This window comes from Lepisosteus oculatus, chromosome 16 (assembly GCF_040954835.1).
Source record: "Lepisosteus oculatus isolate fLepOcu1 chromosome 16, fLepOcu1.hap2, whole genome shotgun sequence".
NCBI lineage: Eukaryota > Metazoa > Chordata > Actinopteri > Semionotiformes > Lepisosteidae > Lepisosteus > Lepisosteus oculatus.
Window position 1 is genome coordinate 16,805,187 of NC_090711.1, and position 14,135 is coordinate 16,819,321.

Sequence of the window (14,135 nt, forward strand, 5' to 3'; positions counted from 1 at the left end):
CATACTGAGTGATCACAGTCAGTTGAAGCCACGTGATACCCTGTTCTGGATAGTCATTCTTTATAATGCATAATATTCCAACCCAATAGATCTGGGATAAAACCACCCATTAAAATCTGGTACTCGGCAAGTAAAACTTCCTGTCCCAATACTCCAGTGGCCTCCTGCCGTCTTCCCATATACATTAATCCATAGCACACTGTCGAACAGAGGAGTGAAACAAGCATGACAGTAGTGCTCCAGTATCCCCTAACAGAGAAACCAACACTCCATTAACAGTACATTTTTAACCACTGGACTGGGACAGACTTAGGGAGGCTACAAGGGATTTACAGGATCTAATCGTTAGGTAAACAGATTTTCTCACAAGACGTTATTCTCCCCAGTCTCGATTCTAAACCTACAGCGTTTCAGCATGTCTGGTTTCGAGACATTCGAATTAAACCAAATTGTTTCCACTATTGCAACTAATTGTATAAAAATACAAAAACTGTTTAACTACTTTTACGTCCACCTGTACTGTACTTATACGTTTCAGACGCTCTTATATTTTCCAATCTCCTTAAGTTGATTTTCGTCAAGTCTCTTTAGTTACGTCTCTAGCCAGTCCTGCTGGCTAAACACACTCACACCGTCATTTAGTAGACCAAAACTCACAGTTACACACATACATGCCGGCACACAAATTCATAAAACACACATACACATCGAGAATATATTTTTCTCTTCGTAATACAATGTGCTGTATTCTTGTTTTACTTCTACATTAATCCTTTTAATTCCTGAAGCGCACTCCAGGTTCGCTGCATTTCTAATTTCGGGCGCGGTGCTTTAACCCACCGGTCAATATCTTCCGGTTTTGGATTTGATCGTATGGGGCAATCAGGGAAGGTAGGTGCCAGTGCAGACCCCCTCGACGGGGTGCGAGACAGTGTTAGAGTGGCGCTGTCATCAACAGCGCCAGCCCCTGCTACATCAAGTCCTTTCCCACTTCGAGTAAGAGTACAGATCTGCGGGCGCCCTCCCTCTAACAGGGGAGACCCTGATCCGTCTTTATCACACTCATACCAAGTGTTATCCCAATCAGACCCCCCTTCTCCATATGGCCACTGTGGGAATTGATCCCAATTATTTTCGTTTCCTGCCTGTTTGTTCCCCTGTGGGAGAGCAGGATATAACTTAGTTGCCGGCTGTAGCACATTAACCAGTGCAGCGTGACCAGGAGTTAATTCCTTCTTTAGTTTCTCATTCTCCTGTACTGCCTTTTAGCTTTTTTTCTATACTATTTCGTAGTATCTTTTCTTCCGGGTTTTTGTTTTCCCCGTAAACACACTTTTAAGTCACATCCCAATTTCTTTCTTTTTCCTCATGTATCTGCCACCACTGGTGCCGGCCGTGCACCAGGGTGGGAGCTACATGCTTGTGCTTTTGCCAATCAATACTCATATGCTTTCTTTACAGGCGTCTTCGCCCCAGACTCCCCCTGACAAACTCAACTTTTCGCATATTTTTCTCCTTTTTTTTTTCGTCAACTTACACTTTTCCGATATATAAATGGACCCTTCCACCACTTTCTCAAACCATCAGTTAGCACACATGTTCGGTCTCTTTTACTTTTGTCGTGTGTGAGGTAACAGCTCATACAGTAAGGGGATGCGTTCACTTGAAAAACCTGTGCATTCCTGCACTCATTCAGCCAAGGGCGTCTGTTACCTCCAGATCTAAATGCCTCTCAGAGACTTTAGAGGACTTACACCACACTGTTCACAGGTAAGAAGCGAGACCTCGAAAAACCCCTTTCTTGATCAGTAATTCACCATCCCCAGAACGCCAGCATCGCTGCTTTTGCCCCGGGGTGGACTTACGCACTGAGCTCAATCAGGGCGATTCCCGGGTCTCAGCGTCCTTTAAATCCTGCTTCTTAATGCTTTACTCTTTTATTATGAGGTGTGTTTATGTTAGTGTCATGCGTGCGTATATGTATTTCACAAACAAGGAAAACACCAAAAAAATACACACATATATATCTATCTCTTCTACTCCTGTTTCTTTTAAAACAAAAAACCATACCACGCCAATCCGAGCACGATCAAGGTGTAGCTAATTTCAGGACCCCGAGCGCAATTAAGGCCCACACCGATCCTGAGCCTCAGAACTCCGGGTGCAATTAAGGCCCACACCAGTCCTGAATTACGTGCATTTAATGCACCACTCAGCTCCAGAACCCCGGGCGCAATTAAGGCCCACACCGATCCTGAGCCACAGAACTCCGGGCCCAAACCAGGCCTAAACCAGTTCTGACCCTCAGAACTCCGGGCCCAAACCAGGCCCAAACCAGTTCTGACCTTCAGAACTCCGGGCGCAATTAAGGCCCACACCAGTCCTGAACTACGTGCATTTAATGCACCACTTGCTCTAGAACCCCGGGCGCATTTAAGGCCCACACCAATCCTGAGCCTCAGAACTCCGGGCGCAATTAAGGCCCAAACCAGTTCTGACCTTCAGAACTCCGGGCGCAATTAAGCCCCACACCAGTCCTGAACTTCACGGTAAGGGTCCAAAACCCGTTCAAAAACTCCACGCGCAATTAAGGCATACACCAGCTTCGAACGCCTGTACACAATACCGCGGAACCCCTGCCAGACCAAATTCTAGGCTTACAACAAACAACCCATTACATACACCGCTGTCTTCCCCGGGCCAGAGGAATTCAGAAACTCACGTTTACTCCGTCATCTCGGGCGATTCTCGCAGGGAGCAGAGATTTCCCAATCGGTCAGGGAGAGTCGGGACTTTTTTTTAAAAAAAGAGGAGTCCTTACCTCTTAGTAATGTGAGCGGTGACCGTCTCTCCTGCCGATGGGAAATTCTGCGCCTTCTGGAGCATCCGCCGACTACGCCAAATTTGTTGTAACAGAAGAAATAAGGTTGTTGATCCCGAGATGAGGTAAAACAGATGAGTTTATTGCATGCAAGGAACAATAAAGCGGAAGTCTTGTTTCCCGCAAGAAACAACAAAACCGAAGTATTGTTCAACGTACTGTTACAAACTTTTGGGTTATATAGTGTTTTATTCTCCGTTTCTGACGTCACTCGGCCTGATGGTAAAGAGGGGGGTTCATGGTACTTGGCCAGTTTACGATGTTCTGGACAAATGGTCAGTTTAACATTACACCCAGGGGGGTTCCTAGTTTGCATCTGCAATCCTTATCAGTTAACCCCCTTTCCTGCCATAAACCCCAGCTTGTGACTTAGAAGTCTAAACCCCCTACAGAAAGGATTAAATTCAAACCCCCGTCTTCACATCTTTCTTCAGTACTTAAAAACATTTCACTTAGGACAATGATCTGAAACACAGAGCAGCAGTGTGTAGGAATAAAACCAGTGGGAATAAAATCAGTGAAAAGCCAACAGTCCCCTAATTTAAATCCAATAAAGATGGCTTGACACTCCTTCAAAGACTATAATCGAAAGACAGTAAAACAGACATCAAGGCAAGAGGCCTCCTCCAAATTAAACTCAAGGTCGATTCCCTCCTAGAATGGATGTAACATTTAATAATGTAAAATTATGTTGGAAAGAAAAGACAGTACAAGCCTACATGGTGGCTTGTGTTCAAAAGAACGCATTGTACATCCTTTCTGAACCTTCAGATTTTTACATGTCCTACATAGTATACAGATGCAGCCATTCAAAATGCACGGTACAAACCCGCGGTACAGTAACCTACCCACAAGCCACCGCAGGGCACCGCGGTAAGTGATTGGCTGGCCAAAATGACCAACAGGGGCACTCGTGGTGCATTGGTTGGTAGTGAAAATATTTAATCATTTAATGTCTTTACTGTGCACATTTTAATCCGCTTAGTTTTGAATATTTATATGGAATTTTACCATTAAAGGGAAATTTTAGTAGCTGAGCTTAAAAAGAAGAGGAGCATAACGCATCTGAATGTCATAAACTATATTAATTTAGGAACATAAACATTACTGTATGTACATAAACTGTACTGTGTATGGCTGGTCTTGATAGTTTAAAGAAAAAATACACACCAGTCTTCCATTTCTCCCTAAAAATTTCCTGTACCAGGAAGAGGATTTCTTTCTATTCGAAACGTGTATTTTAAAAGTTTAAGTAAAAACCTTACAGCGTACACAGATTTCTAAACTGATCAGGATCGTTATCTTTGTCTTATGCATAATAATATTCACCGCTCTGTCCAGCAAATTAATAATAAACTTTATTTTATATAGCGTTTTAAACGAATAAGTAATTAGATGGCTCATAAACCTAATCACTTGCTTTTTCTTTTTATTTAGGCTCAGATTTCAACTATAGATCATATTATAAATAACCATAATAACAACCAACAAAAACAACCATATAAACATAATACCAACCAAAAACATAGATAACAACAACAATACAAAATCAAATATATCAAACCATTTTACTCTCGCAAATTCCTCCAAGTATCATAATCCCAACCCTTATGCAAAACCGAACCCTACTCCCATCCCAGTTTATCCTCTTTATCATAAACATAATCCACCTCAAATTTCAACATAAAGCATTACACAAAATCAATACCTCAACACTCCATACTCAACAACGATAATTCACAAACAGCCAGAACATGTAACTCCACATTCCCAAACAGACCACATTTACATAGCCCCGCCCTTATGCAAAACCAACATCCCTCCCCTGTTCTCTCTCTCCCCTGCGTTTGTAATCATTTTTATTTTCAAATAAATTTTAGCAAAGTCATGTATTTTAAAAATCTTAAGATTTCTATACTTATGTCTTTATTTAGTGGTTTCATTAGTGACAAAGGCTAAACTTTCTTGGAAAAATGTATTTTATGTAAACCATGTTTGCTATTAATTCATTCAGGGCTAAAATATGTTCATTGTCTTCCAATGAAAGAAGGGTTCCTTTCGCCGTAGTCGGGTTGAAATTAAAAGCTTGCCATGCCCGGACTGTTACACCAACGCATTAGCATGTTAAAGCGATTTCATTGAGGAGCCTAGCTTTCTTAACTAGTAAGTACTGTACTTACTGGGTTTTTGAGGGGGGGGAGGTGTCTTTCGCTGGAAATCTCGCCACCTTCTACTTTGAAAATACCTGTGAAACCGGTTTAATTCGTCACAGCCAGCACTCCTGCAGAGAGGGGGGTTGTACTTGCAGTGTATACAGTAGATGGGAAAGCCAGAGCCGACCTCTACGCCGCCCACGTGTTATGCTCTTCATTAATGTCTAAGCCGGAACACATCATTATATCTCATTTTGTATTTCTTAAAAAAAAATCATTTGCCCAGCCTAACAGTATTGTTGTTATTGTTTTTAACCTGTAAAGTGCTTTGAGGAGCCACCTTTAAAGGCGCCATATACAATAAAGTTCATTATTATTACTATTGTTAATTTGCTGGACAGAGAGGTGAACATTATTACACAGAAGACAAAGATAGCGATTTACGTTGCATTGTGCATTGTGCTGCTGTAATACAGTTTTAAATAATAAAAAGTCTAAACAGTATCAGCTTTATGGGTTTTAAATAAAGGCGATTTAAACGCGATTTAAATCAATATAAATGTTTATATTGTAATGCCTAGGTGACTATTCATTGTTATTAAAATGACTTAAATTCGATCATGTTGTGATATTTAGAAATATAAATTTGTTTGGTGCGATTGAGGTTTTAATTAATCTCTGACTCAGGAAACGTTTCATTTTTTCAAAGAAATGTTTGTTAGAAAAAATTCATTGCTCCAGTGGGATTCGATCACAGACCGTGTGACATGGGAGTGAGGAACCTAACCCACAGCACCACCGGCGCGGTCACATGCAGGGTGCTGAAAAAGCACTACAGAAACATTATCAACAGACATCGTACAGCATGTACAATTCTTGTGTTGCAGTACATGAATATAATTATATTGTTATAATTTCTTTAGATACGCGATTCCATATTATATTCCTTTTTAATCAAATTCTAAAAGTTTGCTTGTTGACTCCGGTATCACGTTAGTTAAAGACTTCGATGCTTAATGTTTAGGGAGAAATGGAATACTGGTGTGTATGTTTTCTTTAAAGTACCGAGACCAGCCATATACTGTATGTTTCAAAAATTCAAAAATTCCAAGTTCCAAAATTAATATCGTTTATGGCCTTCACACACGTTACAGTATGCTCCTATTCTTTTTATGCTCAGGTACTAAGATTTCCCTTCAGTGGTAAATTTCCATATAAATATTCAATACTTAAACGGGCACAGTTAAGACATTAAATATACGTATACATACTGTATACAGTACAGTTTGCATACGGTAATATGTTTATGTTCCTAAATCAATCTCTTTTATGAGCATGTGAAAGGCATGGTGAATCGATTCTCATAAATTACTGTACTTTGCATGATTGGAAACAAATGAGTGATTGCAAAATGCTGTGGTGTTACTTTTACAAAGACGGTCAATGAAAAAAAGAATGTGGACCAGGGCAATACTTTGTTTACAGCTTGTCCAAGGTCATTCATTATTAATACTATTAGTAATATCTTCGTTAAAGACTTTGATGGCGACAGCTAAAACATGAGAGGTTGAGCTTTATTAGCTCCACCTTGCGGAAATTCCAGATACTATTATTTTAATTGCAGTATCATAGGAAAATTTACGGTAACTCGCGGTAGACCGCGTAAAGCGCAACGCAAAATAATGCGGTATCGCCCGCGCATTTTGAATGGCTGCATCTGTATATATTCCAAAATAAAAAACACCAAAAACACAAGCAAATGCACTACAATGCCAACTTTTCATTTTGTAGCATACGAAGGCTGTCAAATTCTATTTACAGGTTGTTTATATTGTCTACTACTTTAGATACAACATAAATGGAGACTGAGCACACATACAGATATCTGTATGAGGTGTCGAGTCTTTCTCCACCTTGCAGTTTACTCATTGGTGTGTTATCTTTGGATGACTGGGTGTGACCTCTGACTCAAGGTGTAATAATCCTTTAAGAACAAACACTATCATCATCCTAAAACAACAGGTGGATAACACCTCTTTCTTCTACTTCAGACAAAACAATTCAATTCTGTCTTCTACAACACACAGTTTGTCTTTCCATTGAGAACTGTTACAATGAGTAACACACTGTATTCTATGGAAGTTTTAACAAACCACTTGTGGCAACACAAGTAATGTCTGATGTTAGTCCTCTACTACAGTCAAAATTTTTCACCTTATCAGCAAAAGCACCTCATAGCTGATATACAAAATGTTATCGCTGTTCTGTAAGGCAGACAATACATAACTTCTCTATAATGACACACATTTCCTCTGTCCTGTACAATTCAAAACAATAGTGTTGTGTTTATTGTAATGTGACTCCTGCAGGTTTATCTCAGACCAGTTCTGTGATAGAAGGACCTTTAGGCAGGGTGCATGCTGTGGGAAATTTATACACTGTGTACCTGGAGAACCAGACTGGACTGTGGGAGATCAATGTCACATCCTCAAGGCCCTGCACCATCAAAGTCACAGGTGAGCTGTCGCACAGTCTATGTACTGATCTTTTGAATTAAGGATAGTATGTTGTGTATAATACAACTTGCATTATTTGTAGAAGTTGATAATATTGCTGGGGCTTTTTTTCATGGCATCACTACACATTACTGAGTAGTAATTATTTTCATTGGCTTACTGTTTTTTTTTTCTTGTTTAAGAATTCTCTTTTCTCTTTTCTATAATATTTTTTCTGAAATTGTTCCAATGGATCAGTTCCTGTGCATCTTCACATTCACTAAGTTTCTTTTAGGATTACAGACTGTTAACAGTTATGATTTTGTGTTGTTAAGTTCTTCAAAATTAGAACTAGGTAAAGTGTGTATGGTAGCGCAGTGGTTACCATTGCTGCCTTACAGCTACAGGGCCCCTTGGTTCCATTTCTGGGTGTTATAGCCAGTGCTGCCCCCCAGAAATTTAGGTGCTACAGACCCAATAGCTAGACTTCCGGCTCACACCACAGGCACAAGACAATCTGGCACCAAGCCAGCCCGAGGCAACACTGTTTGCTTGAGTCCACAGCTGGAATCCAGAAGCAAGGACTGCAGGGTGTTGCTCTTATTAGATTTGCAGACGATTACTGCAGCCGATCTTCTGAGGAAAAAAGGCCATGCAGGATGGAGAACATCCTGCTGGAGTTGCCCAGGGTGAAATTATGCGGATTGACTGACTGGAGAGCTGGAAGAGCAGTCCAGAGCTGTGCTTCATATAGAAAGCATTGGAGGGATGAGGAGTCTAATTTCCCTGGCTGGCAGTCTTATCCACAGACCAGGCCACTTTTGCACTGTCAGCCTGGTCTCCTAGAAGACAGTCCTCAGGAGAAGCACTGTCTGGAAAAAGACAGAACCAGATTTCCAGGCACCATCAGGACTGGGCAAGGAGACATCTGCTGAGCTTCTCTCTCAACCAATGGAATCCTCCAGGCAGCACAGCCACAGGCAGAGCTACTGCCGAAGCCCCAGGGAACTAGAAACCAGGAACATGAAGGGCTCCACTTGAACACTGGAAGGTGGTTTAGGATTAAAGTGAAAAGGAGTCATCAATCACCAAGGAGAGATAGTGTAGGGTTTAAATACTCTCAGAGCACCTGCTGCAGTAAGAGCTCTTACTACAACCAGGTGGTCTGCATTGTTACACTAAGCCCGTGGATTGAAAATGGGACACGGCGAATAATGATTATCGTAGTTGGTTCAGTGATGAAAGGTTTATGGTTTTATTGAAAGATTAATGAATTGATAATAGAAATCAGAGTGGGAGTCGTGGGAGGAGTTTGAGGAGGAGTCCTGGGAGAGTTCCTGGGAGAAAAGTAGCTACAAACTCCTAATGTCTCAATGTCTCAGGGCTTTAATAGTGTTTGAGGTTTGAGCTTAAGTATTATATGGGTAGGAAGTCTAATGAGCATTACCTTTCCATGCAATCAGGAATGTTATTCACAGACGTCTAGCCAAGATATGTCAACTCTTTGTTGGAATGGGAGCACACATTAACTTGATACCCAATACCAAGATATAAAAGGGGAGAGTGAAAAAAAGGCTATAAAAACAATTTCAGGTCATTGTCATGAGGAAAGCTCTTCAGTCTAATACAAAGAAGATTAAGAGATTTGGTTTGACTGGTTTGAACAATTTCGACACAATTGTTCCCAATAAGCTGGTCCTGAAACTTTAGAATCTGGACTTGTGCAATTCCATCTGCAACTGGATACTGGAGTTTCTGATGGGTAGACCACAGGTACAAGAATGTACGCCTTGTTCATCTATGACTGTACAGCCATTTACAACAGCAACCACATTATTAATTTTTCTGATGACACCACAGTTATTGGGCTGATCACAATGATGAGTCTGGATACAGGAGTAAGGTGGAGCACCTAATAAGGATTAACAAGACAAAAGAACTCATTGTGGACTTCAGGAGACCCAAAGGCAGTCTCGCCCCAAGCAGTATTGAGGGCAAACTGCCAACTGCTTCAGATTCCTCAGATTGCAGAACTCCGCAAGCTTGGCTTAGCCTCACAACAAAAAAGCCAATCTGAAAAGGCCCAACATCGCCTCCAACTTCTGCAGTGCCTAAAGGAATGCGGTATGGGGAAGCAGCTACTCTTTAACTTTTATTGCAGTACCATAGAAAGTGCCCTTATTGGTGGAAAGATTTTTTGAAATTATAAATAATAAAAAAATGAAAGCTGTGTTTAGCAATTTCTATTACAATAACTGCCAACAAATGAAGGGTTTTTGAAAGAAGACGTTGCATCACATTTATTTGGGCTGATGACTATGTCTGTTCACAGGTCAGAGTGTCATCGGTTTCCTGTATTCCTTTGTGCAGCTCTTTCAGGGACCTCACCCTGGCTTGGCATTGATCGAGGGGCGCCCCCAAGTTGGTAAGATAGGAAAGTCAATTGTTTCAGGTGAAAATGGGTACATAACAAGTGAAATGCTGATGGTGGCATGTGGTTGCTTTAATGTTCTATTAATTTTCTTTTTTTTGTATTGACACACAGTTTACCTGTATCAATCTCTCTATCTCTGTTTCTCTTTCATCTTAATTTCTAAAAATATTTGGATATTTTTCCTATTTTTTCAGATTTGTGTCTGAATTTGAATGTATTATCCTGCTTTATAAAACAGTGCTGCAAAAGAAAAATCATATATTTCTTCTAGAGAGACAACATTTTCTTATCTAGACATGACTAAGCAGAGAACTTAAATTTCCAAGTAGATTCTCAAATTTAAAACTCCTTTTTTCAGGATTTAGGGCTTCATTATTCACATTAAATTTGATTAAATATAACAATATATCATACAGCAACATTCCCAAGGTAGAATATGGAATATAGCGTGAACAGAAAAAAATGATATTTAGTACAATATGTGAATATTTTAAATACATTGACATTTTTCAATTATGATTTCTGGAAATATGTGGAATATCTGGATGTCATTATCCTCATTGTCACCCATAATCTAGCTCTCAGCCTTTCTCATTGTTTTTTTTTTTTCCACAGGCAAGAATGCCACTCTGTTAGTGTCAGTAACGGGCTCCGAGTCTTTGAGAGTGACAGAGGTCTCTCTGGTGTCGGCTTCTGGTTCAAGAGTGCAGAGGGGCAGTATTACTCCATTGGACAGGAATGACAGGAGAGAATATCTGGTGTCAGTACCCAGTGTACCTGCAGGGCAGTTCAGTGTCTTACTGATTGGGGTGGACAATACTTCATCCACACCCTTCCAGAGGCAATCCAACACTCACTTCACATCCACCAGCATTGAGGTCAAGGCAAGTAAACACTCTTACCAGCAGTTTGGTGGGTAAGGTTGGGTAAACAAATGTTCAACTGAAATTTGTCTTTTTATAATTAGTTTAAACATGACAGATACAGATATTGTCTTTTATTTTCATTCTTTATATATTTTTTTTCCTTTGACCTCATAAGGTTTAAATTAAGACAAAAGAAGTCTGATGTCCTTAGCATGCAATAAACATATCCTAAGCAGTTGAGAGTAACTATAGTGCTGGCATGATTGTGTTACTTTGTGGGACGATTCACTGGTGAAATAATGTAGACTGTTCACCTCACAGGCTCAGGCCAACACAATTCTGGAGCCTGGAAAAGATTTCATCATCCCCTTCACTGTAGCAACCAATGGGATGGGAGAAACATACACCATCAATGCACGAGATGACAAGGGATTCATCAAAGCATTCACAGACAAGTGAGTACAACAAAAAAAACAAACAGAGGAAGAGAAGTCAGTAATATTGCCCCAACCCCCGGAGCACTGGATTATTGTTAATAAAAGTCTTGGTACTTAATAGAGTTTAATTTAGTTCTGATTCATTTCCAAACTTTACATATTAGAGGGAGCATATTTCCTCTGTCACTTGGGTCATGCATGACAATTTTTATGTCAGCAGCTCAACTATAAAGTAATTCTGGAAGACAAAAGTGAGAAATTGCCTCACCAGTTGAATTAAGGGGAAACCTTTGAGGCCAGAAAGTCCATTTGCATAGATACATTTAACAGGGGTTATTTGTGGACGATTTTCTTGTCCACAGGGAAATGTGACACTTTACTGTATTGTAAGCACTACTGCAGTAAACTGGATTTGCTTCGTTGACTCCAGTACTAGCACATACCTTATCCCGCTTAGCTTTTATGATCTGAAAGGGTACAATAATGCTATTCTGCATTGCAAAAATGAAAATGTGAATATATCATAAAATAGTAGCTATTTTTCCATTGGATAGTTAGTATTCATGGTTAGTAACATCTTAACAAAAATAACCATGTTCAATCACCATGGTTTGACAAAAGTCAGGATTTTCAGATTCATGAATGCTCAAGAAGAGTGACTTGTATCTGGTTACATACAGATGCAGCCATTCAAAACGAGCAGGGTACGCTGCGGTAAAATGGGGTGGGCATGTCGCATCACAACGGGTCATATTGCATCATACTGTATAATTCCGTAGTTATGATATTAGTATCCAGAATCACCACCAGGTGGAGCTAAAAAAGCTTAACCTCTCATGTACAGCATGAGAAAGCACCATGTGTTTTCTGTCACCAGAAAATGCATAGTTTCAAATCCCAGTCACTGCTGAAGGACAATCGTTTTCCAATTAAGAATTAAAGTTGTGTACTCTTTAGACTTTTAAGAATTTTAAACCGTGTATTACAGCATGTTAATCATTAAACATTAAAACGTCGGTATATTTTATAAAAGCAAGATTGCTCAGTTGGACAAAAGTACACAACCTACCACCTTTATCATAAATATTTTAATTATGCAGAAATATTTTATGCATCAAAATCTTTACAGAAGATATTACTAATAGCATTAATAAGGAACGACCTTGGACAGGCAGTAAGCTCAAAGTATTGCCGTGGTCCACTTTCTTTGTAGCCTTTCACATGCTCATAAACAATATTAATTAAGGAACATAAACATATTATGTAAACTGTATATGGCTGGTATTGGTATGTAAAGAAAAACTACATACCAGTATTTCACTTTCTTCCTAAACATTTTAAGCATCAAAGTCTTACATGTGGTTATTTTGGAAATGTTTTTACATACTCCTTCTGACCATATTAAGTTTATATACTTCATAACATCACTTTATTAGCCATATACAATTTCTTGCATTAGGAATTCATCTTTTTGCATACCCCAGCATGCTCTGCATGAGACACAGACACAGAGAGAAGCTTGGGGTCTGAGCACAGGATCAGTCATTGTTGGAGCAGTTGGAGTTAAGGGCCTTGCTCAGGGGCCCAACGGAGTAGGATTCCTCTGCCAGCTGCAGGATTTAAACCAGCAACCTTGCAGCCACAGGGGCAGGTCCTTAGCCACTGCCACAATGTTTTAACGTTTTCTGCGAATACGCTCGTTATTGGAGTAAACAAAAGCATACTTTTAGAATGTGATTCATAGGGAATATAATATAGAATCGCGTATCTAAAGAAATTAATATCAATATAATTATATTCATGTACTGTAGCTCAAATAGTAGTATAATACACTTTCTACGGATATGTGTGCTTCAGTTTCACTCCTTCCCACGTGATTATGTCTGTGGCTTGATGGCTTAAGTGTGTGCCTTATAAGCCTGAGGTCTGGCATTCGGAGCCAGTTGTCGCCATGGTTTTCTTTTAACAAATAAACATTTCTTTGTAAAACTAAAATAGCAAATATTATGGACATTATATTGACATTTTTTATATTTCTAAATATCACAACATGCTCGAAGCTAAGTCATTCATTAATAAAAACAAATAATTTGAAGCTGCTACAACTGTCGTTATTACTGATAATAAATATTATCAGCACTTTATTGAATTTGTTGGTATTTCTAAATATTACAAAATGTTCAAAGTTAAGTGAGTTAAATGATTACCACTTTCCATCAATACTTTCTCTCCTTATCACAGTAAAAGAAACTCATACTTTTCAGAATTTAATTATTAGGGAATATAATATGGAATCACGCATCTAAAGAAATTATAACGATATTAATTTAAGGATCTAAATACTGTATCTGTATTTAAATAGCTGGTAGTATTACTGTATTCCACTTTTTTTGTAAACACGCTTTATTAACACCTGAATTGCAGTGATTAAGAAAGAGACAGAAAAAAAGTGAATCCTGTTTTTGTTTAATGGTCTGTAGCTCAAATCCTGCTTAAAATTAGACACAAGAAGAGTATTATTGGACAACGTTTTGAGGCTAAAGAAATTAATAACGATATTAATTTAAAGATCTAAATATATTGAAACGCATACGGCCATTATTACAAGTTGTGCGACCCGACTTGCCAGTGCAGTGACGTCGCACAACCTTTCCTGAGGCTAGCCTATTTGGCTCGGGCCACACACACCTCAGGATGGTGATGTCACTGCCTTTCATATGAATCCTATCATATGGAAACATTTTGACACTGCGCTCAACAATCTTAGGAAGAACATGAAACACCTGGTATTTGATTAATTAAAAATATGTTTTTTGTAAAATCTGCACCAGGTAGTAAAACTTGTTTATAGGTCTGAAGTAGAGTTAAC

The 14,135-nt window shown here is 39.3% G+C and overlaps 1 protein-coding gene across 1 annotated transcript in view; it reads left to right on the top strand.

Annotated features, from left to right (window-relative positions):
• LOC102694522 (von Willebrand factor A domain-containing protein 7-like) overlaps positions 1–14,135 on the top strand; it is a 111,286-nt gene that overhangs the window by 91,094 nt on the left and 6,057 nt on the right. The window contains exons 11-14 of the mRNA XM_069179656.1: positions 7,404–7,550; positions 9,862–9,954; positions 10,579–10,847; positions 11,151–11,284. Of these exons, the coding sequence (XP_069035757.1) occupies positions 7,404–7,550; positions 9,862–9,954; positions 10,579–10,847; positions 11,151–11,284 (643 nt within the window). The remainder of the gene's footprint in view (positions 1–7,403; positions 7,551–9,861; positions 9,955–10,578; positions 10,848–11,150; positions 11,285–14,135) is intronic.